The sequence below is a fragment of the Astyanax mexicanus genome, chromosome 10 (assembly GCF_023375975.1).
Source record: "Astyanax mexicanus isolate ESR-SI-001 chromosome 10, AstMex3_surface, whole genome shotgun sequence".
NCBI classification, from domain to species: domain Eukaryota; kingdom Metazoa; phylum Chordata; class Actinopteri; order Characiformes; family Acestrorhamphidae; genus Astyanax; species Astyanax mexicanus.
The window spans coordinates 3,170,804-3,194,609 of NC_064417.1; the positions used below are offsets into that span (position 1 = coordinate 3,170,804).

The 23,806-nt window shown below is 36.3% G+C and overlaps 1 protein-coding gene across 1 annotated transcript in view; it reads right to left on the reverse strand.

Annotated features, from left to right (window-relative positions):
- Positions 1-23,806, reverse strand: part of LOC103038474 (teneurin-1) — a 382,057-nt gene that overhangs the window by 108,898 nt on the left and 249,353 nt on the right. Inside the window, exons 13-15 of the mRNA XM_049484363.1 lie at positions 6,539-6,724; positions 4,277-4,303; positions 3,156-3,302 (exon numbers count right to left, since the gene is read on the reverse strand). Coding sequence (XP_049340320.1) covers positions 3,156-3,302; positions 4,277-4,303; positions 6,539-6,724 — 360 coding nt within the window. The remainder of the gene's footprint in view (positions 1-3,155; positions 3,303-4,276; positions 4,304-6,538; positions 6,725-23,806) is intronic.

Consider the following 23,806-nt stretch of genomic DNA (forward strand, 5'->3'; position numbering starts at 1 on the left):
TTCCCCGGAGCGTCACCTGCGCATCGCCGGCCGCCCTCGTGCACAGAATCTCCTCGTGCAATCAAATAAAGGAGAGATTGCTTCACTTCACTCCGTCCTTCCCCCTCTGTTTGTTTGTTTTTTCTTTTGAATAGAATATGTAATACAAAAAAAAAGAGAAGACCGCATGTTTTCACTCATCTTTCATCTCAGCTGGATTGGTAGACATCAAAGGTATTAACCTACATCGGCACAGATTTAAAATCCACTCAGCGTTTGGGCCACACTGCTGTTTTCACAACAACAGCGGCCAGAGGCCAGAGTGGGCTCGAGAAAATATATATATATATATATATATATATATATATATATAAATACTGCACTGAAGATCTGCACTGCTGTATTATTAGAAGACCAAGAAAACTGCGCTGTTTACGTTGTTTACCCTCATATTAATCTCCACGACTTATACAACCTTTTCCGGGTCAAAATATTTAAGATATAATTTTGTATGTACATATCTGATAATGCCTTCGGATAAACCTTTGTAAAATGTAGAAATTCAACCTAAATCCACTGGGATTAACATTACAGAGGAAAAAAAAAAAAAAACGTGTCCATCTTTGTGTGATAATAGATTTCTTCATGATTTGAACCCTGTAGCCCCTGTAGCCCAGATGGACTCCATTAACCAGAATGCACCACACACTCTCTCTTTACCACCATTTACTCCCTTACATGACTGATCACATGACACCTTCTAGACGACCATCACCTGAGTATTGATTTCAGTTGTTCCCCTCACTATACATACCCCTGCACTTCAGTTCACTTTATTCACTCCCAGCCGAGTATTAGATTTGGTTCTGTTTATCTATACATTACATTTACTTTGCTTGTGTATTGTTTATTCTGGAATTGACCCATTTTTTTGTATTTTTCGACTACAATATTGCTTTGTTTTGTTATTGAACTGGACTGTCTTATTAATCTTGGTATGTTCTTTGCTCTTCATGTTTGTTTTCTGTTTTTTTTTTTTTTTGTTTTGACCTTGCCTGTATTTGACTACAATTCTGGATTACCCTTGTTTAATAAAGTCCTTTTTTTATCATATCTCAAACCTGCCTGGCTCTGACAGACCAGATTTACCCTAAATGTTGTGCTATTCTGGATAGATACAGTGTTGTGAAAGATTTATAACTTATATTATCACAGAGAATTTATTGTTTATATGTAATTACATACAAAAACTTACATTACTACAAAAGTTTACCATCAGACCATTGAAGAAACTGCAATAGAAAGTCAGACAAAATCAGAAACAAACAAAAAAAGAACGAGAATAATGTAGGTGCTGAGAAAAATAGAAAAATGCTGAATTATCTCAGACTATAAGACTCAAGCACTTCACAAAACCCTTTCTGAGGGTGTAGTACATCACCGAAGCACAGCGTGAGCCATTATCTACAAAATGGGAACCAGAGGAACATTGCTGAGCTTCACTAGTAGAAGCTGACCTGCCGAAAAAGAAAACTGCCCTGAGGCTGCAGCCGGAAAATCACTCAAGAAGTCACCAAAAGTTTGAGATGAGCATTCAATGAACTGCTCTCCCGAGGTCAATGCTTAAAACTCCACTGTAAAAAAACCTAAAAACTGATGTAGTGGGGTTATGTAGCAGGACAATGACCCAAAATAGAAATGTAAATGCGCACCTAAAAGTTCTGAAAAAGACATAACCCTGACATTTGAGACCTTCTCAAAGTCCTTTTGAGGACCCCATGAACCCAAGAGAGATGATGTGGCATGAGCTCAAACAGCCAGTATTATATCTGTGATAAAGCAGTTGTCTAAAAGAGAAAGAGAAAGAGAGAGAGAGAGAGAGAGAGAGAGAGAAAGAGAGAGAGAGAGAGTGGGCTGAGGTTGCTTTATAACAGTGAAAGTGAAAGACAGATATGAAGTGATAGGAAGCGCTGGATGCAGTTATTTCTGCTTCAGATCATGCAACACAATGACTTTATTTCACATGCTTTGATGTTAGATAACTTTGTTCTTTAAATAAATAAAGTTTTTTGTGTTTGTTTTAAACGTTTTCACGTTTAAAACAATACAGGATTTCTAAACGGTGGGCTTTTATCTCCCAACCGTTAAACTTAGACACTAAAGATGAAGAATTTGATGGGTTTGTAGAAAGAAATGAACTGAAAACATGAGTGTATTGTTTTATATATCGTAAGTTTCTATTAGCTGTATTGTTTGTACTGAACAATGATGAGAGGTATTGTTAATGAGTTAAATAAAGTATTTCGTTTCGCTTAATGTGTCTAATAATCTGTTGAATAGATGCAAATGTAAATAAAAATAATAATAAAAATAATAAGAAGAAAACTTGCGGTTTAATTGCTAAAAAAATTAAGATCATAAGAAGACAAGAGATTAGTAAAAAAAAAAACAGTATAGTAAAGTTTAAAGCAGTTTTTACACATAAAAAAAAAAATAAATAAATAAATAAATAATAATAATAATAATAATAATACAAGAAAATTAAAAAAAGTTACAAATAACAACACAAGACTATTATAAATAAATAAATAAATAAATAATACAAGAAACAAATTAAAATAGGTTTAAAAAATAAAAGACTATTAAAATAAAATAAAAAAGTTTAAAGCAGTTTAACTTTTACACATTACAATTAAAACAAAACAAAACAAACAAAATAATAATAATAAAAAATATATATAATAATAATAATAATAATAATAATAATAATAATAATAATAATAATAATAATAATAATAATAATAATATGAGAAACAATTTAAAATAAGTAAAAAAAAACAAAAAAAACAAAATAAAAAAAAGAAAGAAAGAAAAGAAAACAAACTAAGAGAAAAACTAAAAAAAAGAAAGAAAGAAAAGTTAAGGATAAATTATACAAAGATAATGCAAGTTGTCTGATAGGGTGTTAGATATTATAATTTTAAGATAATTGATAGATATCACTGAGCTCAGTTTTCGTGTTTCCTGGAATGTAATGGAACTACAGCACATTTTTCATACAGAATAATTATATTTGTTTAACTGAAAAAATAAATAAATAAACATTTTAAAGAAAGACTTCATCAGGCATCAGATCTCGTATTATCTTTTTTTATCCCGAAGTTTAGCTTTCTCACCTCCATCGTTGTCGGCGTTGTCGTCACACTCGCGCTCGGTCACCATGTTGCAGCCAGGACCGCTCCAGCCCGCCTGACACACGCAGCGCCACCCGCTCTGCTCCAGAGTACAGCGGCCTTTCCCATTACACAGCCCCGGGCAGCCATCTGGCACAAGCACACAACCGACAAACACAGTGAGCTACTTCCAGTACAGACGCTGTACAGGGGTTGGACAATAAAACTGAAACACCTGGTTTTAGAGCACAATAATTTATCGTGGTGACGGACAGTTCTGGTGGAAACAGGAGAGTTGAGGTGCACATTGAATTCTGCCGTGATTTGATCAGCCGTGGTTTTATGTTTTTTTGGATACAATCCGGGTTAGCACCCGAACATCCCTTTCAGACAGCTTCCTCTTACAGCGTCCACAGTTAATCCTGTTGGATGTGGTTGGTCCTTCTTGGTGGTATGCTGACATTACCCTGGATACCGTGGCTCTTGATGCATCACAAAGACTTGCTGTCTTGGTCACAGATGCGCCAGCAAGACGTGCACCAACAATTTGTCCTCTTTTGAACTCTGGTATGTCGCCCATAATGTTGTGTGCATTATAGCAATATTTAGAGCAGAACTGTGCTCTTACCCTGCTAACTGAACCTTCACACTCTTACTTCGCACTCTTACTGGTGCAATAATGTGCAATTAATGAAGATTGGCCACCAGGCTGCTCCAATTTAGCCATGATGAAACCTCCCACACTAAAATGACAGATGTTTCAGTTTCATCGTCCTACCCCTGTACTTACGGCACACCGTACACCGCAGCCGATTGCCGTGAGACGGCTGCGTTTCATAATTGACTGCGCTGTAACATTTATTAGTTGGAAAGAATCTTTTAAAATCGATTCATTCAATTCTTCCTAGGAAAGATGTCTGAAATGATAGTGATCGCTCCCTCCGCTGCACTAAATTATACAACATACCCTACAGAGAGCAGAAATGCCTTATAATCGACTAAGTGATCGAAGTAAAATATTACCAGCATGTGTTACTCTGCTACTCAGCTGCAGAAAATCCATGATTCCCAGAGCTGAATAGATTCATTTCTTGTGTTATAGATAATACTAATGAGCCACTCACCTTTTACCACCACATCTAAATCATGGGCTGCAGAGGAAGAAACAAGAAACGAGAAGAGGAGAAGTACAGTAAGTGTATTAAGCACATTTAGCTACAGCCTGCACACACACATATATACTGTATAATGAATCAGGTATCTATAAAGCATTATAAATGCATTCATAATGCTTAATAACACTTGCTTTATAACATAAGCCTTTCTAACTTTACATAAATGTTTATAATCTCAAACATAAAACAGTATAACACCACAGTATAAAGCTTTATATCACAAAGCCATATTAAATGCATTATAATATGTTTGCATTTGCTGTTCTTAACATCATTGGTGAGACCTGTTTCATAAAGCTTAATAGATGTTGAGTTCATTCACATAAGGCTTTAAGGGGTGAGCCTGTCTGTGCTCATACTATACGCCACACAATACATCAAATTGGTCTGCATGACTCTGACCCCTGAGGGGAGCCTCTTCTGAAGTCTGTGCACAAGAAAGCCACACAAAATATATTGACTTTTAAGGAACTTTCACTAAGGGTTGCACTCACTTTTGTTGCCAATGGTTTTAAGACAAGAATGGCTGTATATTTATTTAGTTATTTTGAAGGATTAATACATTTGCACTGTTATATAAGCTGAACACAGACTACTGTTCATTGTCGTGTCAAAGTGTCATTTTGTCAGTGTTTTCCCATGAAAAGATATACTTAAATATCTGCAGAAACGTGACACACTGTACATACTTACTGGAGACACAGTTCACAGTGTACTGGACAACTTGCATGTTTAAAAGAGGCTTTAAGTCAGGAACTCGGGGGCTGCAATTAGTTTGACCCATCTGAGGAAAGCTACAGAGCGAGCTCTTTAATTCCCTTGTTAAAGTGCAAAAAGGATGAAATTTCCCGGCTTTGCTTTTAGTAAATGGCCGAGATTTAATGGCTCTCCGAGACTCGGCGCTCGCGCGCCTCGCACACTCGCAAATTCGCCTGCCGCACCTTTTTTTTTTACTGATTTTTTAAATTCTTCAAGCGTTCGCTCATCTGCATGCAAACGGAAAAGAACGGGGTGGGGGGGCGAGTTGACGAGGAAATATTACGGTTTAATTACCGTCAAATTAGCTGTGATGTGGTGGCTGATTAGGAAGCCTCCTGACAGGGAAGCGTCAGAGACCAGGACTGCGCAATATATCATTTGTTAATCGCTATCGCAGCTCTGGCATTTTGCAATAATGATCACAAGAGGGGGGGTTAGGGAGGGGGGGGGGGGCTGTGACATGCAAATGAGCCCTCGATCAAATCTCCAACCTGTTCCAACCAACAGGTTCTGAGGAAGTAAAGCATTTAGACAAACCAGAAAACATTAATAAACATAATCAAAATAGTGCCATATCATTTTGCATGCAAATAAATTGGCATTTTGTTTTATACATTGTCGCAAAAATACCCTGAAATTTCATGATCAGGGTACATATTTTTAGCTGTTTTTTTTTTTTTTTTTGCAAAAAACTCAACAGTAAGAAACATTCATGCTGTTCTCATTTCCCATTTAATAAATACTAGAGGCCTTAAAAAGTTCAAATCTGTTCAGTATTATTTATTGTACATGTTGGATTATTGACTTTTTGTAAAACTTCTCCAAACTTAGCAGAGTAGATTGAATTATTCTATTGTAAAAAAACAACAACATATATTTACTAGCAATACAAAATTTAATTTAACGCATACTGCTTAAAAATGCATTTTATGGAAAAACATAGAAAGTAAAAACTGAAAAATTTAAACTGAAAATGTACTTTTAGTATTCTTTACGTAATTTAAATATACTTTTATTCCTCTTAAGTATACTTCTTTTTCACAAGGGAGTGAATATTAAACAGCACATCTTAATATAATATTAGCATGTAGCAATTTGGGATTACGGAATGCACAGATTCATCATGATACAAGTTAAAAAATAAAAAAAGGGGATTTTTTTTGTACGCAATAACATTGGCCCATTTTTAAATATCATTATTGCAAAAATACCCTGAAATATTGTGATCAGGGCACAGTTTTTTGCAAGAGGAAAATTCACATATATGTATATAATATCACTTTATTATCACATTATTATATATCAATAATGTATATATATATATATATATATATATATCACAGTTAGGGAAAATCTTAGTCAATTTATATTTTATTTTATATTATATAAAATAAAATATAAATTGACTAAGATTGCTAATTGCTTAATTTTTTTTTTACACATGTCCCTTACCAATGGTGCAGTGTTCACCCTCCCATCCAGGCTGGCACTGGCACTTGCCGTCCACACACTGGCCGTGTTCCTCACAGCGAGGGTGGCATGCCCGCTGGTCACAGGCCGCACCCTCCCAGCCCTCCTCACACTGGCATCGACCCTCCGAACACACGCCGTGACTACCACAGGGCACTGGGCACAGCTCTGATAGAGAGAGAGAGAGAGAGAGAGAGAGAGAGAGAATAGAATAAGAATAGAATAATCACTGCACAGCTTTAGGCTGTGTTCACAAAGGCAACACAGGTCAACACAACACTGTGCTGGTGGTGATGTTGGGCATGTCACTGCAAGAAACTATGTTTTCAATTCGTTTGGTTCAAAACACTCAATTCTAACTGAGATACACAGTGGAGAGCATGTGGCACAATACAGATTCCCAAGGTTATCTTCTTCAGACACCATTTCCCTCGATACGTTTCATACAAACCAATATACACACTGGTTTCAGAGCTGCACTTAAAATGAACAGTAAAAAATGGTAACAAAAATAAATGTCTGTAGTTTATAGAATAAAACAAAAATAATAATTTTACTCAAATGTATAGCTATAAATAGCAAAATCAGAAAAACTGATTCAGAAACTGAAGACTGAACACTGATAGATAGAGAGATAGTGGTTGATAAAGTGTGGTCAGGCAGTTGTCATGCTTATCAGGTTGGTTAAAGTGCTGCTGGAGGTGGATAAAGTGTGATATGTGGTTGCTAAGGTGTTTCCAGGAGGTTGTTAAAATAAAATAAAAAAGGTGGTTGCTAAAATGTTGCTAGGTGGTTACTATGGTACGAGGATTGGTAATAAGGTGTTGAATTAAGGTCACTTTATTATTTAGCTGTAACCTTCACATACACCGTGCACTGCCATGAACCCTATGCTACATTCTACTGAGTTGTTGTTATAGGGTTGCCAAGTGGTATTGTTGACTGTTGCTGGTTAATTGGTAACCAGCAGGTTTGTTTGTGGGTTGGTAGGTAGACTGGTTCATTGGTTGACTGGTTGGTAGGTAGGTTGGTTAGTTGATAGATATGGTGGTTGGTAGGTAGGTAAATAGGAAGATAGTGGTAGACAGTAAGGTAGGTAGGTAAGTGGTTGGTAGGTTGGTTGGTTGGTAGGTAAATAGGTAAATAGGTGGGTTAGTACCTGGTAGGTGCTGCAGGTAGGCAGTTAGATTGGTTGGTTAATTGGTTGATTAGTAGATTGATTGGTTGGTTGGTTAATTGGTTGGTAGATAGGCAGGAGGGTTAATGGGAAGTAGGTATATTCACTAGTATATTGGTAATTTGGTTGGCATGCAGATAGGTAGGTTGATAAGTAGGTTGGTTAGTAGCTTAATAGGTAGGTGGGTGGGTTAGTGGATCTTATGTACTGCAGGTAGGCAATTGGGTTGGTTGGTTAGTTGGTTGATCTATAGGTTGATTGGTTGGATGGTAGATAGGTAGGTAGGCAGGAGGGTTGGTGGGGAGTAGGTAGATTAACTGGTATATTAATAGGTAGGTTGATATGTAGGTTGGTTAGATAGTTGTAGGTAGATAGGTAGGTAGGTATGTATGTGGGATAGTGGTAGATAGGTTGGTTGGTAGGTAAATAGACAAATAGGTTGATTAGTGGATGGTTGGTGCTACAGGTAGATAGTTAGGTTGGTTGGTTGATTTATAGGCTAATTGGTTGGTTGGTAGATTGTTTGGTTGGTTGTTTGGTTGATTGGTAGGTAGGTAGGTGGGTAAGTGGTTGGTAAGTTGGTTTGTTGGTAAATAGGTAGGTAGGTAGGTGGGTTAGTGAATGGTAGGTACTGCAGGTAGGGAGTAAGATAGGTTGCTTAGTTGGTTGATTGGCAGATTCATTGGTAGGTAGGTAAGTTTCCATGATGAAATAAAAGCTCAGCTTCAAAATACTCAGGACATTTCCACATTTTCCAGGACACATGGGGACACTGGCAGAAAAAGCTGCCTTTAAAAAATTGTAGTATATCTTTGTGATGTCTATGTGGTTTTGTTTCATGTTTTTTTTTTAGGTTTCCGCTACTCTGAAATCATTTTGATCATGAGCAAAAATGAATAAACCTTCAACAAAGGAACGAACCGAATGAAAGCAAATAGCGCACCTGGGCCCTAATTAGCATATGGCAGTGGCAGTGCATATCGTTGTGGTGCGGTACTAAAGCTGGGCAGTAATGTTAGGAGGGACTGTTTGAGACGAAGGCCACAAATTGGATGTGTGTCAGATCTAGGACCACATATGAAGGTTGCTATAAAAAAGTCTGGAGGAAATCTGACAACTGGACCAAAAAAGTCACCTCAAATATATCATTAAAAAACCACTGTCCATTCTTCCGCCGTGAGAAGGCAGCTCAATGCCGGGGTCTAACAAGATGTGCAGCTGATCAAGAAGCCCTTAAGCCAGGTTTACACTACACAGGGCTTAAGAAACTGAAAGCATCTCACACTTAGTGACAGTTTTTCTTGAAAAGTTTCTGGTATTTTTGTCATAAAAGTGCACAAACTAGATGATCAGACAAAAACACACAAATAATGAGTGTCGCCGAGGCACAGGCTATGAATATCTTCAAAATAATCCATCGTAAGAACCAGCACAATGCCGTCAACAGGAGACCTGGACACATTGTATGAAGATGATGAAACGGGATATGACTTTGGTTTTTCTCAAAAAGTACAGAATGTGAGTGAATCTGTGATTGGTTAAATACACCCATCCTTTAATCATACCAATAAATATTTTCTACATTGGGGGCTGGAGGTAACAAGCAACACATTCCTACACAAGTCACAAGTGATAGCTGACTTAAAATTGTAAAACCAGTTTCTTGGAAAATTGGCAGCTCATCCACCTTTGTGGTCTACTGGGCACATGCTGTCCCAGAGCATCTGTGCTTTTCTTATCGGATTTTTTATTTATGTATTTTTTCTTCTAGCTGTCTCATTGGCTACAGCCTGCACGATCAGTTCAGTTACATCTCTGACCGTCTCATGCTAGAGAGGATCGTGAACATTCTCAGTTTTATACTGTCAATCAGTTGCAAGGTTGCTTCAAACCTGGTGAAAAAGGCTAGAAATCCAATAACTTTAGATCAGCATTACTGAGAAAAACAAGTTACTTCAGTTAACAGCTGTGCTGAACTCGTCAAGAGTTAATTACTTGAATTTCTTGTCTCTTAATAAAGTGTTTGAGAGCATCAGTTCAAGTAAAGTAGTGAAGAGGTAGAGTTACAGGTATACAGTGAATAGTGAATATTTGAGTTCTATTTATTTATTTATTTATTTATTTATTAGATCGATTTATGTTCTAAACCATATTATGAGAAGCAAGAACTACTCAACTAAATAAAGAAAAAAAAAATAGAATAGTTAATCAAAAAACGTTTGGATTTGGAAACTATTTCATTTGGGAAAAAAAAAATGCAGTGGCATAACCATCATAAACCTTATGATGAAACTGGCACTCATCAGAAGCACCCCAGGGAAGGATAATCAAGAGTTTCCTCTGTTGTACAGGATAAGTTCATCAGAGTTACCAGCACCTAAATGCTTCACAGAGTATTTGGGTGAGTAAAGCGCTTCTATTCACAGTAAACTTAGATTTCCAGATTTCCACAAAGGCTGCGGCATTAGCATTAGCGGCAAACCGCTAGCGCATTTTAAGTGCACTTCATAGTGCGAAAAATCTGATATCTTGGATCCACAGTAGTTCCAGTATCCTGATCTGCCTGAACACTTTCCAAATACCACAGGAAGATGAGACCAAAGGAACAGAAATGAAAGATGACAAAAGCCTCTTCAGTTTAGGTTGGTGGATGGTAGGTGCTTCAGGTAGACAGTTAGATTTATGTGAGGACAGATTTTAGTTTATGTGAAGGTTGATTGGTTGGTTGGTTAACTGGTTGGTAGATAGGCAGGAGAGTTAATAGGAAGTAGGGATATTTACTTGTATATTGGTAGTTTGGTTGGCAGGTTGGTTAAATTGGTTGCAGGTATATAAGTAGGTAGGTAGGTATGTGGGTTAGTGGTTGGTTTGGTAGGTAAATAGGTAGGTAGGTGGGTTAGTGGATGGTATGTACTGCAGGTAGGCAATTAGGTTGGTTGGTTGGTTGGTTGGTTGGTTGGTTGGTTGGTTGGTTAGTTGGTTGGTTGGTTGGTTGGTTGATCTATAGGTTGATCGGTTTGGATGGTGATAGGTAAATGGTTGGTAAGTTGGTTGGTTGGCAACTTTATAGTGCGAAAAACACGATATCTTGGATCCACAGTAGTTCCAGTATCCTGATCTGCCTGAACACTTCCCAAATACCACAGGAAGATGAGAAGTTTAAGCATGCAGATTTCCCTACTTGACCAAAGGAACAGAAATGAAAGATGAAATGAGAGACAAAAGCCTCTTCAGTTTAGTGCAGTTAGAGTGCAGATATGCTTAATTAGCACTTAATGCTAATTCTGTAAATCTTATTTGCGGGGGACTGGCACAAGACTGTATCAAATAACGCAGTCATTTTAAAAGCTCCATAATTGTAACGCTGATCCTGTAATCAATAATAATGAAATGATTATCGCTGTACAACATTTATGTTACATAAAGTGGACGGCTTATTTTAGCTCAATGACAGAGATTAAGTATCTTCATTAGCGGGCGATATTTCCTCAGAGAGAAAGAGGCATCATAAAAGCATCACAAAGCTCCACAAGCAGCAGCAGCAGCGGTTAACCCTTTAGACACCGCAGTTATCACAAAGGCAAAACATGCTGCAATTTTAAATAATTATAATGATTGTAATTTTTTTGTCTGCTGTGGAGAGAATATATATATATATATATATATATATATTTGAATACGCTCTGAATTTAATAAAAATATATATTGTTGTGTATCTAGTCTAGCTGTTTTGTGGATTGTCTGAGATAAAGAGAAAGAGAAAGAGAAAGAGAGAGAGCACATATTTGAATAGGAAGCCAAACTGAGAAGGAATAATCTCTTACTCTATTCTAAAATAATAAAAACATAATTATATACACAGTACAAACTGCCATAAATTCATAAAAAAAGATCACAGAAAAAATATGCTTCTATTGTCACAATAACTGTCTGAAATACAAAGAACTCCTGTACTTTTTTTATGAAATGCACTCCAAGCAGAGCCACTGCTCTATATAGCCCATTCACATCTCTGTGACAGGGTAATATCTCTGCTTCAATATATAAAGACTATATATTTATTTTTATACAATATACAGGAATTGTACATGAAATGAAAAAGTGTTTGCCCCATACAGATTTGTTAGTTTTTTTTTTTTGTTATACTAATATTTTTTCCGATTATCAAACAAAGAAAGTTTATAAAATAAAATGTATTTATTAAAAGAAAAAAATATATATCCAAACCAATCATGCCCTGCGTGAAAACATTTTTGCCCCCCTAATAACTTGGTTGTGCCAAGAATTTTGTTCCACTCTTATTTTTTTTAATTTGTTTTAATTCAGACACATTGGAAGAGTTTCAAGTATGTTTGTTTTTGTTCAAGCCAATCAAAAGTGTACTTATTTCTGTGCTTTGGGTCATTGTCCTGCTGCAGAACCCAAGTATGTCTGAACTTGAGGTCACGAACAAATGGAAAGACATTCTCCTTTTTACAAAGGGCTAATTTGGTTCTGATTTGTTTTTTTCCCCTAAATACATGAAATCATCATTTAAAAAGTGTTTTTTTATAGTTAATCATAATCTATTTATCTAATGTTAAAGCTTGTTTGATAATCTGAAAAAAATGTAAGCATGACAAAAATGCAAAAAGCAAAATAAATCTCTAAGGGGGCAAATACTTTTTCACGCCACTGTATATTGATGCATATGCTTCTTATCATCCTTCATTCATATTAAATGAAAAGTAGGGTTGCAGAACATATTCAGCACAATGTAGTCATATATAATAATCCCATCAAGGATGTCATATAATGCAAATTAAATCATACGAATAAAATGGTGTCGGTTTCCCACCAGGATGCACCGCATGAAAACCCTCTGGTTATAAAATTCACAATGTTCTCATTTCATATTACATATTACTCGAGGTAAATTATATCTCCATCATATATATTTATATATTTCACTCCAATACTGGAAACACAGAGAACATTAATAATAGCATGCCATGTGCGATTAATAATAGCAGGCCATGTGCGATCATCTGGTGAAAATTGCTGTATTTTTAATATTACAATATTGAAAACCATATAAGCATAATGAAATGGTGCTTAAATATATATATATATATATATATATATATATATATTTCACTCCAAACTTTGTGTAACTCCCTCCGGTTTTTCGAACACTCAGCTCTACCTGCGATCTCCAGTCTCCGGACTACGATACCCAGAATGCACCTCACACTAACATGACTCTATCACACAATCACCTGAGTATTGATTTCACCTGTTCACCCCATTATAAATATACCTTCACTCCACACACTCCTCACAGAGTATTGTTTCTTTTACCCACTTTACAAAGCATTATTTCTTGCCTGCGTTTACGACCTTTATGACCTTTTTTTGTGTATTACCGACTCTAATTTTCTATGTATGAACCCAAAAATAGACAGAATGCATTATTAATAGTCCATGTTGAACCATTTAGTGAAAATTGCTGTATTTTTAATATTACTTTATTAAGAAAATAGCATATAAGCAAAATAAAATGTCTCTTAAATGACCAAACCTACATCTGAATGAGTTAGAATCCAAATAAAAGTAAATAAACAGATATTTTGAGCAAAAAAAAAAAACAAAAACAAATATTCAAGTATTATCCGTTTTTAAACCAGATGTTTGGGATTAGGGTTGATCCAAGCATTTAAAATTATTTTTTTATAAAGTTTTTTTTATAGTTATCTGTACATTTTAGCTTTATTTTTTGCAGAGAGGCTGGATTAAAAATAATAATAAAAACACTACACAGTTTTTTTTAACACACTAAAACATCTCATTGTATTATTATTTTTAAACAAACCCAAAGATCAGATCTGGACCGGGTGACAGTGAGCTCTGCTGCCAAAATTCTAACTTCTGTCAAACATCTAATCTAACACTGTCAAACACATGCCAGAACTAACACCACCCCCAAAATGAAGTATGGGGGTGGTAGCATCACATTGTGGGGACTCACTGGGGACTGGGCATCTTGTTAAAACTGAAAGAAAGACAGGTAGTGAAAAATACAGGGGGAAACTGTAAGACAATACCCAGATTTTAATACTATACTGTATATTTACTACTCAATAAATGAAAAGAAGATTAATTATCATGTTGCAATGCTTATTTGTTATATACAGCTCTAGAAAAAAAGGAGAGACCACTAGAAAATTATGAGTTTCTTTGATTTTATCAAATTGAAATCCTCTGGAATATAATCAAGAGGAAGGTGGATGATCACAAACCATCAAACCAAACAAAACTGAACTGCTTGAATTTTTGCACCAGGAGTAAAGCAGCATAAAGTTATCCAAAAGCAGTGTGTAAGACTGGTGGAGAAAGAGAACATGATGCCAAGATGCCATGAAAACTGTGATTAAAAACCACCAGGGTTATTCCACCAGGTATTGATTTCTAAACTCTTTAGTACATGCCTTTTGCCTCTATCTAGCTGCACAAGGTGTACTTTTCCAATACTTTTACTTTTACAAAAGCAATGATGCTAACACGACCTAAATCAAGCTAAATGGTGAGTGCTAAAAATCAACATTTAGCTCCTTAAATGGCAAGTGACACGCTGATTGGTTTATTGCACGTTATGCTGAAATCACACCCATGATTATTAATTAAGAAAATTAGTACATGCCTTTCGTGCATTTCAAACAAGTGCAAGCTGTACTTTTCCTGTCATTATGACAGCAAAGACACACTGACACTCGCCTTTAGACTGCTAAAATAGGGCCTGGTTTGCGCTAAATATCTTAGTATTCTTCGGTTTCCGCTGCGAACGAACGTTCCTGGTTCTAGAACCTACTTTGGTTGGTGGAAATGCAGCAAAAGTTTGAGAACGGTGTTGGTTACACGCATTGCTGTTTTTATTAGTCTGTTTATATTGATCTATTGACATAAAATCGAGACAAAACTTTCCCACTTCTTTCGTCTTAAGCCAGGTATCAACCCGCCCCATTAAATGCCACGTGATGTTGGCAGCTGCTGAAATAGCAATGCGCCAAAGTCAGATCACACCTGGTTCTTAAATGGCAAATGACATGCCGATTGATTTATTGCACCTTATGCAGAAATAACACACATGATTAATTATTAATGAAGATAATTAGTATTTTCGAGACATGCAAGCTGTACTTTTCCCATCATTATGACAGCAAAGACATACTGACACTCGTCCATAGAAAATAGGGACTGGAATCATTTCCTCTTCAGGAATATCATTCTGCGCAGTAAGGAAGCATAAGTGATTGTGATTATTATAAAAAAAAAAAAAAAAAAAGTGCAGCATTAAGTTTGAGTTTACATCATGACTTATTCATTCAGTTTATATGGAGGTTGCAAAGCAAAAATAATCTGATTTATTGACTGTTTTATTCCTACTTCTTCTTTGTCTTCGGTAGGCCAGGTATTAACCCGCCCCATTAAATGCCGCCAGACTGAGGAGATAATTAGGATCAGTGATCAGTAAACTAAGTGCTTCAGTTAATGACCAGCTTTAATTTGGCCAGTCTTTTTCAGTCTTAATCTAACTTTGGCTCTTTAAATTAGTGCGAGCTCGGCAGCACATAAGCCGTCCAGTCAGGCACATTACGCCACACAGAAGAAAGAAACTCTCTTCTGAATACTTCAGAAATAAAGGTGCCAATCAGTGGGAAAAAGGTTATAAAGACATTTCTAAAGCTCAAGGGCTTCATTGAACTTTTCCCAGACAACAGTGGGCAAGAGTGGGATCCGTGACAGAACAGTACATCTGAATGCTGAAACTATTGCTACCCAAGAAGAAGAAGGGTGGGGTTATGCCTGTAGTGTTAGATTCAAAGTGAGGATGGCTGTTTTTAAGTGTGAAGCATGATGTTGGTAGTGTATTGGTAGATTTGAACAGGGTTCGTTGCAAAAAAAAGTGAAACTAAGCACCTTAAATAGGTCCTAACACAGTTGATTAGAATTCCGGTGATTTACTTCCTGGAGGTGTCGTGTGCAGTGTCATGTGACCGGAAATGGGTGTGATGTCAGTGCGTGGTGCATTCTGGGCAATGTAGTCCGGAGACTGGAGATCACACACAGAGCTGAGTTTGGTTCCAGGTTAGCACCCACTTTGCTAAATCAGATTAAGGTCTAAAAATACTATTAAGACAGCTGAATTAAAAATGATTTAATAATAGTTCATTAATTTTGTTAGTTCATGAATATTATTTCTGAAACTGCCACCAGATGGCAAAACAATGAACTTAGACAGATGTCAACAGTCAAACATTTCTTGCTATCTTGGAAGTGAACAGTTAACAGGTGTCTGCGCCCCTGAAATAGCAATGTGCCAAAGTCAGAGCACACCTGGTTCTTAAACGCCAAGTGACATGTTTATTGGTTCATTGCACATTACGCCAAAATCACACCTGTGATTAATTAGGGAAATTATTGCATACCTTTTGTGCATTTCATTGAGTTTACATGCAGGTTGCAAAGCAAAAATCTTATAACCGATAATAAAAATAAGATTTTTTACCATTATCTGATTACACACTTTCAATCTAAACGTGTTAATTCGATTACTGACATTATTCTGCAATAATCAGAATGTAAAGTGTATGCATAAACACTCTGACTAATTCAAAGAACACCAAGTAATCTCACAATAATAGATAAGAAATAATAAATGTAAACTTTTGGAATGGCCTTGTCTCAGCCCCGATCTTAGGCTTATTGAAATGTTTTGGCTTGACCTGAAAAGCGTGGTTCATGCTTGAAGGCCACCAATTATCACTGAGCTGAAGCAGTTCTGCGAGATGGATTTGGCTCCAATTCCTCAACCACACTGTGAGACACTAATTAACAACTGCAGAGAGCTCCTGCCTGCAGATATTCTGGGTAAGGGGGGGATTGAATATCTTTTTTAAAATGAACATTTTTAAGATAAGTACATAAAAGGTTCGCTCCATGTATTCCCTTAAGAACCCTATTATTTATTATTGTGTTTTAGTTTGAGTTTAGATTTAGGGCTCTATTGTACACCCTGTGCTATAGCCATATTGCAATGCTTATTGCTATCTTACACCTCGTCAAAAGACTATTTTCACACCTTACAAATGTATTGTTTAAATAGCCAAGGTGTGTGTGAATACTGTATATCTACACTGATGGACATGGTGCTCTGGAAGTGTGAAAAGGTGTGTTCAGGTAAATTTCTGGTGTATTGCTATCTTGGCAATGGTAAATACACGTGCACCACTGACTGAAAATAACCAAGGGAAAGGGCAAAAATCAGATTCACTTTACTTTCTTGAAAGTGAAGTTATAACTGTAAAACAATGCTCCTTTATTAAAAGGTTCATAAATCATTTACAAAGATTTTAATAATGTTATTAATTAGGTTATAAATACTTTATAAACCATTAATAAGCAGTTGCAACACATGCATATAACAGATAACAGTGTTCTGTTGTTTGCAAAGTAGTGATTTCACATTCGTTTATGCTGTTAAACCTCAGATCTTTCTGAATGCTTACCTTAATTTGTTTTTTATTTAATCAATCAGCAATAACTGTTAATAACCTGTTAATAACTTTAACTACCCAGATTAATCTTCGAATAAATGTGGTGTATATTAACATAAAAGAACATTAAATAACTAAAGTGACTTTCTATATCATTTTATTAGACATGTTAATTCTGACTAAAACAAATATATATAGATACAACCTAATTATTAACCAATAAAAAAAACTCCCTCATAGACTGTTTATAAACCCTTTATGAAGGAGCCTTGTTTTACTTTAATTGTCAACAATGGCCCTTGACCAGAGTCATAAGCACACTTTGTACAACATTTTGCAAGAGCATTTAAGGGAAACAAAAAAACAAACAAAAAAAAATAGAAAATATTTGTTTAGTATTGTAACAAACAAATACTAATAAATACTAATAAATAAATAAATAAATAAATAAATATATATATTTTTAAAATATATAGTGAAAAAAACATAGAAAATAATAAAAGAGGGAGTGATTTTAGGCAAACAGTTCATTAGTCAATAACTTACAGCTTTTAAGTAGCAATGGAGCTTTGGAAGCGCACTTTAAAACATGTCAATTCATCTGTAGTAAAGCAGTGCTGGAACGGACGGTGTTACTGCTCTCTCTTAGTAGTAACTGTTAAAAGTGGAAGTCTTTTCTTTAGAGAAATGACTTTAGCTGAAGCCAGAGAGCGGTGAGTACTGTTTTCTACATCTTCCTTCATAGAAACTGGAGAAAGAAACTGCTACAGGAAGACGTCTGGCTGACCCACATGGAAACAGCAGCTTTAGCCTGAAAAGCTTTAGCTCAGATTAACATGATTAAGGACTTGAGTCTCAGCAGAGTTTCAGCAGCGAAGAGAAGAATTAGAATTAGAGTTAGTTTGACAGGTGAAGAACTGCAGAAATAATAAAGTAATTGATAAGATAAAGATAAAGTAGATCAAATATATAAAGAGAAAAAGCAGCTTGTGTGGGCCATACAGCACTGGGCTTTGTGAGGAAAACTGACCATGCAATCATTGAAGAATTGAGTGTGTATTTAAAGTAGCTACATGATAAATTGATACGCTATGTGCTCAAACTCACAGCCTGGCTCCTCAGTTTAGCTCTCATTTCTATACCAACTGGATTTTGAACATATTAATAATACAGTTTTTTTTTTTTTCTTCACAGGCTCAGGGCTTGTTTCCCCATAAGACGGGAGAGGAGTGGAGAGCTGAGGAAAGGAAGGGAGGAGGAGGAGAAAAAGAAAATTGCTGAAGGCCTGAAAAGTCCCCTTATCCCCACACTGCTGGAGCTATTTCAATTCAAATGTACTCTGCACTTAAGGAAGCGCATTAAAATGGCAGAGGCTCAGCATCTAAGCTTCATTAGAATTATATTAGCATAGGCTTAAACAAGACTTAGCATTATGAATCTGAGCAGGATGATGATGTGATTAATAGCCTGCCCCAGTAGATCCACGGCTCCGGCGTGAGTCAGAGAGGACCGGGGCCAAGGCTTCAGTGGACACTTCTCTCTGAGGGTCAGAATGAAGTATAGTTTAATACCTTAAACACACCTATAAGATATGAGCTGAGCAGCATGCCAGGAAAAGCATTTATTAGCTATGCACACAGTCACACATACATATGTATGTATATATATATATTTATGTGTGTGTATGCCCAAGGGCTCAAAAGATGCATCGACCAATGTTAAGAGGCTATCAGCAATAATCCCCGTGATAAAGCACTAAAATTCAGCAGTGTAAATCTAGTAGAAAAGAGGGAAATCTATTCACCTTTTTTTAACCAGCAAGGTTAAAAACAATAACACGTGTATACACACGTCCATCCATAGCACCACACACTTACTCTACTCAGTCTGCCTGCTCTGGACTATGAACTACTCAAAGAACACCACACCAGACTTCGCTGACTCCGCTGATCATGTGACGCTACGGTGTTCCTGCTCCCCCAGTTACTGATAGTTTCCACCTGGCCTATCTACTATAAACACCCCTCAGTTTGTTCTGTGTCTCATAGAGTATTGAATCTAGTTATCTAGCTCTTCTACATTATGTTTCCCTTTTTTATTACTGTTGTTACCAACTTGCTGACATTCTATTTTTTGTATTTTTGACTCCTCTTTTGAGCTTTTGGTAAAGCATATCACTGTAATTTTTATCGAGAACCAAATAAGGCCTGCAATGAGAAGATTACAGTACCTACAGTAAAATATGATGGAGGTTCAAAGATGTTTTGGGGTTGTTGATTTCCTGCATCTGGCGCTGGGTGCCTCCAATGTGTGAAAGATATCATGAAATCTGGAGGATTATCAAAGGATTTTGGGTCGCAATGTAGGGCCAAGTGTCAGAAAGTTGGGGCTGGGTTTGTGTCTTAGGTTATGGATCTTCCAGCAGGATGATGACCCCAAGCATACTTCCAAATATTGTGCTTTGTATTGCGTATTGTGAAAAGTGAGAGATTATAAAGCGTACTGAGAACTCCTTTGCTGGACAGAGGCTTATATCAGTGGAGTGTGAAGTGAAATTGGAGGATAGGATTGGAGGAATGACTATTAGGTGTGAGGTGTTCAGAGCCCTGATGGCCTGGGGGAAGAAACTGTTCTGTAAGCTGGTTGTTCTTGATTTCACACTCCTGATTTGTCTGCTAGAAAAAAAAAGGAGTATGAAAAGGACCTACACAAGACTCTGAAATGGTAAATGTCTGCTTGTGTTGAGACGGCCATTCCTGTGATTGCCTGAGTGGTCCTGTCTGGAGCAAAAACTGCAATAAAATAAGTCAGGCAGTTTTTTTTTACCATCAGAATTTTTTTTCCCTTCTTTTACTCTGTACTGATGAAATATAGACATATACTAAAATCAAACAATCCTGTTCATCTCAGTCTGGAACTGAGCTGAGTCAAAAATCCTCTCCGTTCAGGAGTTTAATTCAGGATGTAGGTCGATGTCATTACACAAGAGAAACAAAAGGGACGCAAATGTGACACGGAGAGAGGGAAGGAGAGCGGGAAGAAAAAGCTTGGAAATAAATAAAAAAATACATAAGAGCAAAAAGAACAAAATCCAGCTCTCACACTGCGCTGCACTCGAGCGCGAGAGGCAGGATGAAATGGAAGGAAATTACTGAACAGCCCTTCAGTCTACAAAAGTCTCTCACTGATGAAAGCAGGAAGGCTACATTAGGCCAACAGTAAACAATAATAATAACAGCAAAGGAAGAAATAGCACTTCAATCAAGAACCTAATAAATTAGACCCAAAACAGGCTCACAGTCAAATACCTACAATCTCTTCCAGTCTGTGGAGTGGATGGAGGGGTCGACTCACCAGAACCAGCTAAAGCTAAAGTGGTTGGAGGCTCATACAGCAAATATGGAGCCTGAGAAAAGTAATTATTTTTCATTTGTAGCTCATTAAAACGAGCAGAAACACTGTTTTCTTTTTTATTTTATTTCTAATTTTCCCTCAATTTAGCTCAACCAATTGTCCCACCCAATCAGCTGCTACTCAGCTGTATATCCGCCATCATTAGTGATGCAGCATTGCAGAGTAGCATCACAGTCCTGGTTCTGATACATCAGTTCACAGACGCAGCTTTGTGCTGATCCACATCACCCTAGGAGTGATGAGGGAAGCAAGAGCACCATCTACTGTACTGTACCCAACCAGAGAACCAGAGAGCAAGACCAACTGTGCTCTCTCAGGGCTCCGGCAGCTGATGGCAAGCTGCATGACTGGAATTTGAACCAGCGATGTCCCGATTACAGCATAGCTTTAGACTGCTGGACCACTTGGTGCCCCACAGAAATTATGTTTTGAAAAACGCACATTTTGCATAAATCTTTAATCCATATCCCATTTATGGTCATAAACATAAGAAGACGTGAATTAATCAGATGAACAGTAAGTTACTCATATATTCCTCATATATTAACTAGTCGAGTCAATTGATTAAAAAATATGTCTGAGTAATCAACAATATTCTGTGGTAAATCAGAATTAATTGCACTTGCTCTTCTTTTTAAGATTTATCCCTTTAAAAAAAATATACAAAATATATATATATATACAAAATATATACAAAATATAGAAAAATATATGCTGTGTCTTTCAATAGTAGGCTTTGCTTTTTTCTTTTCTCATCCATGAATCACTTTACATGTTCATTGATTTGGTGAAAACAATTACTATTCACGTTTTAGCAGTTTTGATGAATGAAATTACGTTTATACGTGTTTATTTAACTTTATATAACGTAACATAATTTTGTATTTGTGATTTGTGTTCTGATTTCACCACAAAGCGATGCTTCAAATGTTTCATTTGAAAAATAGGGTCTTTAAAAAGAGAAAAATAAACACAATTTTCCAAAAATTCCAATTTATTGTCCTAAACAAAGTATAAAAATACAAAATATATACATATATCTACAGCAAAAAAAAAAAAAAAAAAAAAATATATATATATATATATATATATATATATATTTTTTTTTTTTTTTTCTTTTTGATGACTTTAAAAAAGGGGTGTGCATCTTTATAATAGACATTTTCAATTTTATTAAAAAATGAAGATATGATAATATAAGCATTTTATATTAGTGTCGTAAATTGATTAATTGTATTAATCCTAACCATATGAAACAATATCCTGACATTAATCATAATTAAAATCTGGTTCTTCCCTGCATTTTTGGTAATGAGACAAAACTAATTGTGCAGTGTGTTTTCCAGGTTACTCCAGATACAATCAACAGCACAGATGTTAACAGAAACAAGTAAAGGAGTAAATAAAGCCATTAGCCACGAGCCACTGTGATTTTATCACCAGTGCGGGGGGTTCTTAGTGTCTAAGCCCCCTTACCCATAATAAAAATCACTGTGACCAAAGCCCTCAGGCTCACTTGGATTTTCTTCTATTAGTACAGTGACAAAACATTTTTTTTTTTTTAATAAATAACCTTAATAAAGTTATTATTGATAACAGCAATAAACAGTTCTTCCTCCAAGAAATGAGCATGCTTCTGTTGCCAGGCAACTAAGGGATGGAGAAAGAAGGACTTTTAGTCGCTCATCATTGTGTAGTACAGTAATGAAACTATCATAGCTAAAGCCCTGTTCAGACAGGATTAAATTTACATCAGGTCCTGCGATTCTTCTTCTCTTTTACAGGGGCTCCTTGCTGTTTTACTCCTGTCTAAAGTCTCCTGTCTAAAGTCCTGTTTTTCTCTCTACTGAAAATAAGTAGAAGCAGATATAGAGGATAGTGGTTGCTGTGGTATCTCGCTGTGGTTGATTGTTGTTCTGGTGTTTTTCTAACTGTTTGCCACACTGCAAAGGTATTGCTAGGTGATTTTATAAGTGGTTGCTATGGTGTAGGCCAGGGGTTCTCAACTGCTCTCATCAGCCCAAGACCCACATTTTTTTTATTTATTATTTCTTTATGGTCATTAAGGCGTTTTAACACATCAGCACTTTTTGGTTCAGATAAAACAGATTCTAGTTTGTTTGTACTCTTAGCAACCGAACTGAGACAAGCTAAAATTTGGTCCCAAACAAACTCTGGAGTGGATCCAAAAAGCAGTGTGTAAGACTGGTGGAGGAGAACATGATGCCAAGATGCATGAAAAAAACTGTGATTAAAACCAGGCTTATTCCACCAAATATTGATGATTTCTGAACTCTTAAAACTTTATAAATATGAACTTGTTTTCTTTGCATTATTTGAGGTCTGAAAGCTCTGCATCTTTTTTGTTATTTCAGTCATTTCTCATTTTCTGCAAACACAGAAAATGCTCTAAATGAGAATATTTTTATTTGGAATTTGGGAGAAATGTTGTCTGTAGTTTAAAGAATAAAACAATGTTCATTTTACTTAAGAGTAAAAAGAATAAGGAATAAAATAGCATTGCTGTTCCCTTAAATGAGCTGCTGGTGTATCTTCACAGCGTGAACGAGCAGCTCAGTATCTGTCTCTGCTGAGACAAAGCAGAAAAGAGATATCAACATGCTGTTAAGATACAAACGCGCCAAAGTCAGAGCTCACCTGGCTCTTAAGGAGAATGTCTACTGGGAAACTGATTGGTTTATTTCATGTTACACCCAAAATTAACAACAACCATGAGAAAATAAGAGAAATACTACATGCCTTTACACTCAAATCTCGTATTTTTTGCACCATTTGCGACATCACAAAGATATCGACACACCCTAAAGCAAACTGCATGATACGCAATTAATCGGTGCACTATTAATCGCTAAAATAGGGCCACTGATTTGATTTGATTTGATGTGATTAAAAGCTCCTAAAGGGTTAAAACTGTCAGATAAAATACTGAAAAAATATGCAGAAGATTAAACTAAGAAGATGCTCAGATTAAGCAGAAAAATCTGCAGCACTCGAGCCAATACGTAACATCTTCGGTGGCATATGCATGCTTTCTGGAGTGAAGGTATTTAATCAGCACTGATGCAAATGAGGACGCCCACTCTCTCTCTTCCTCTCTCTCTCTCT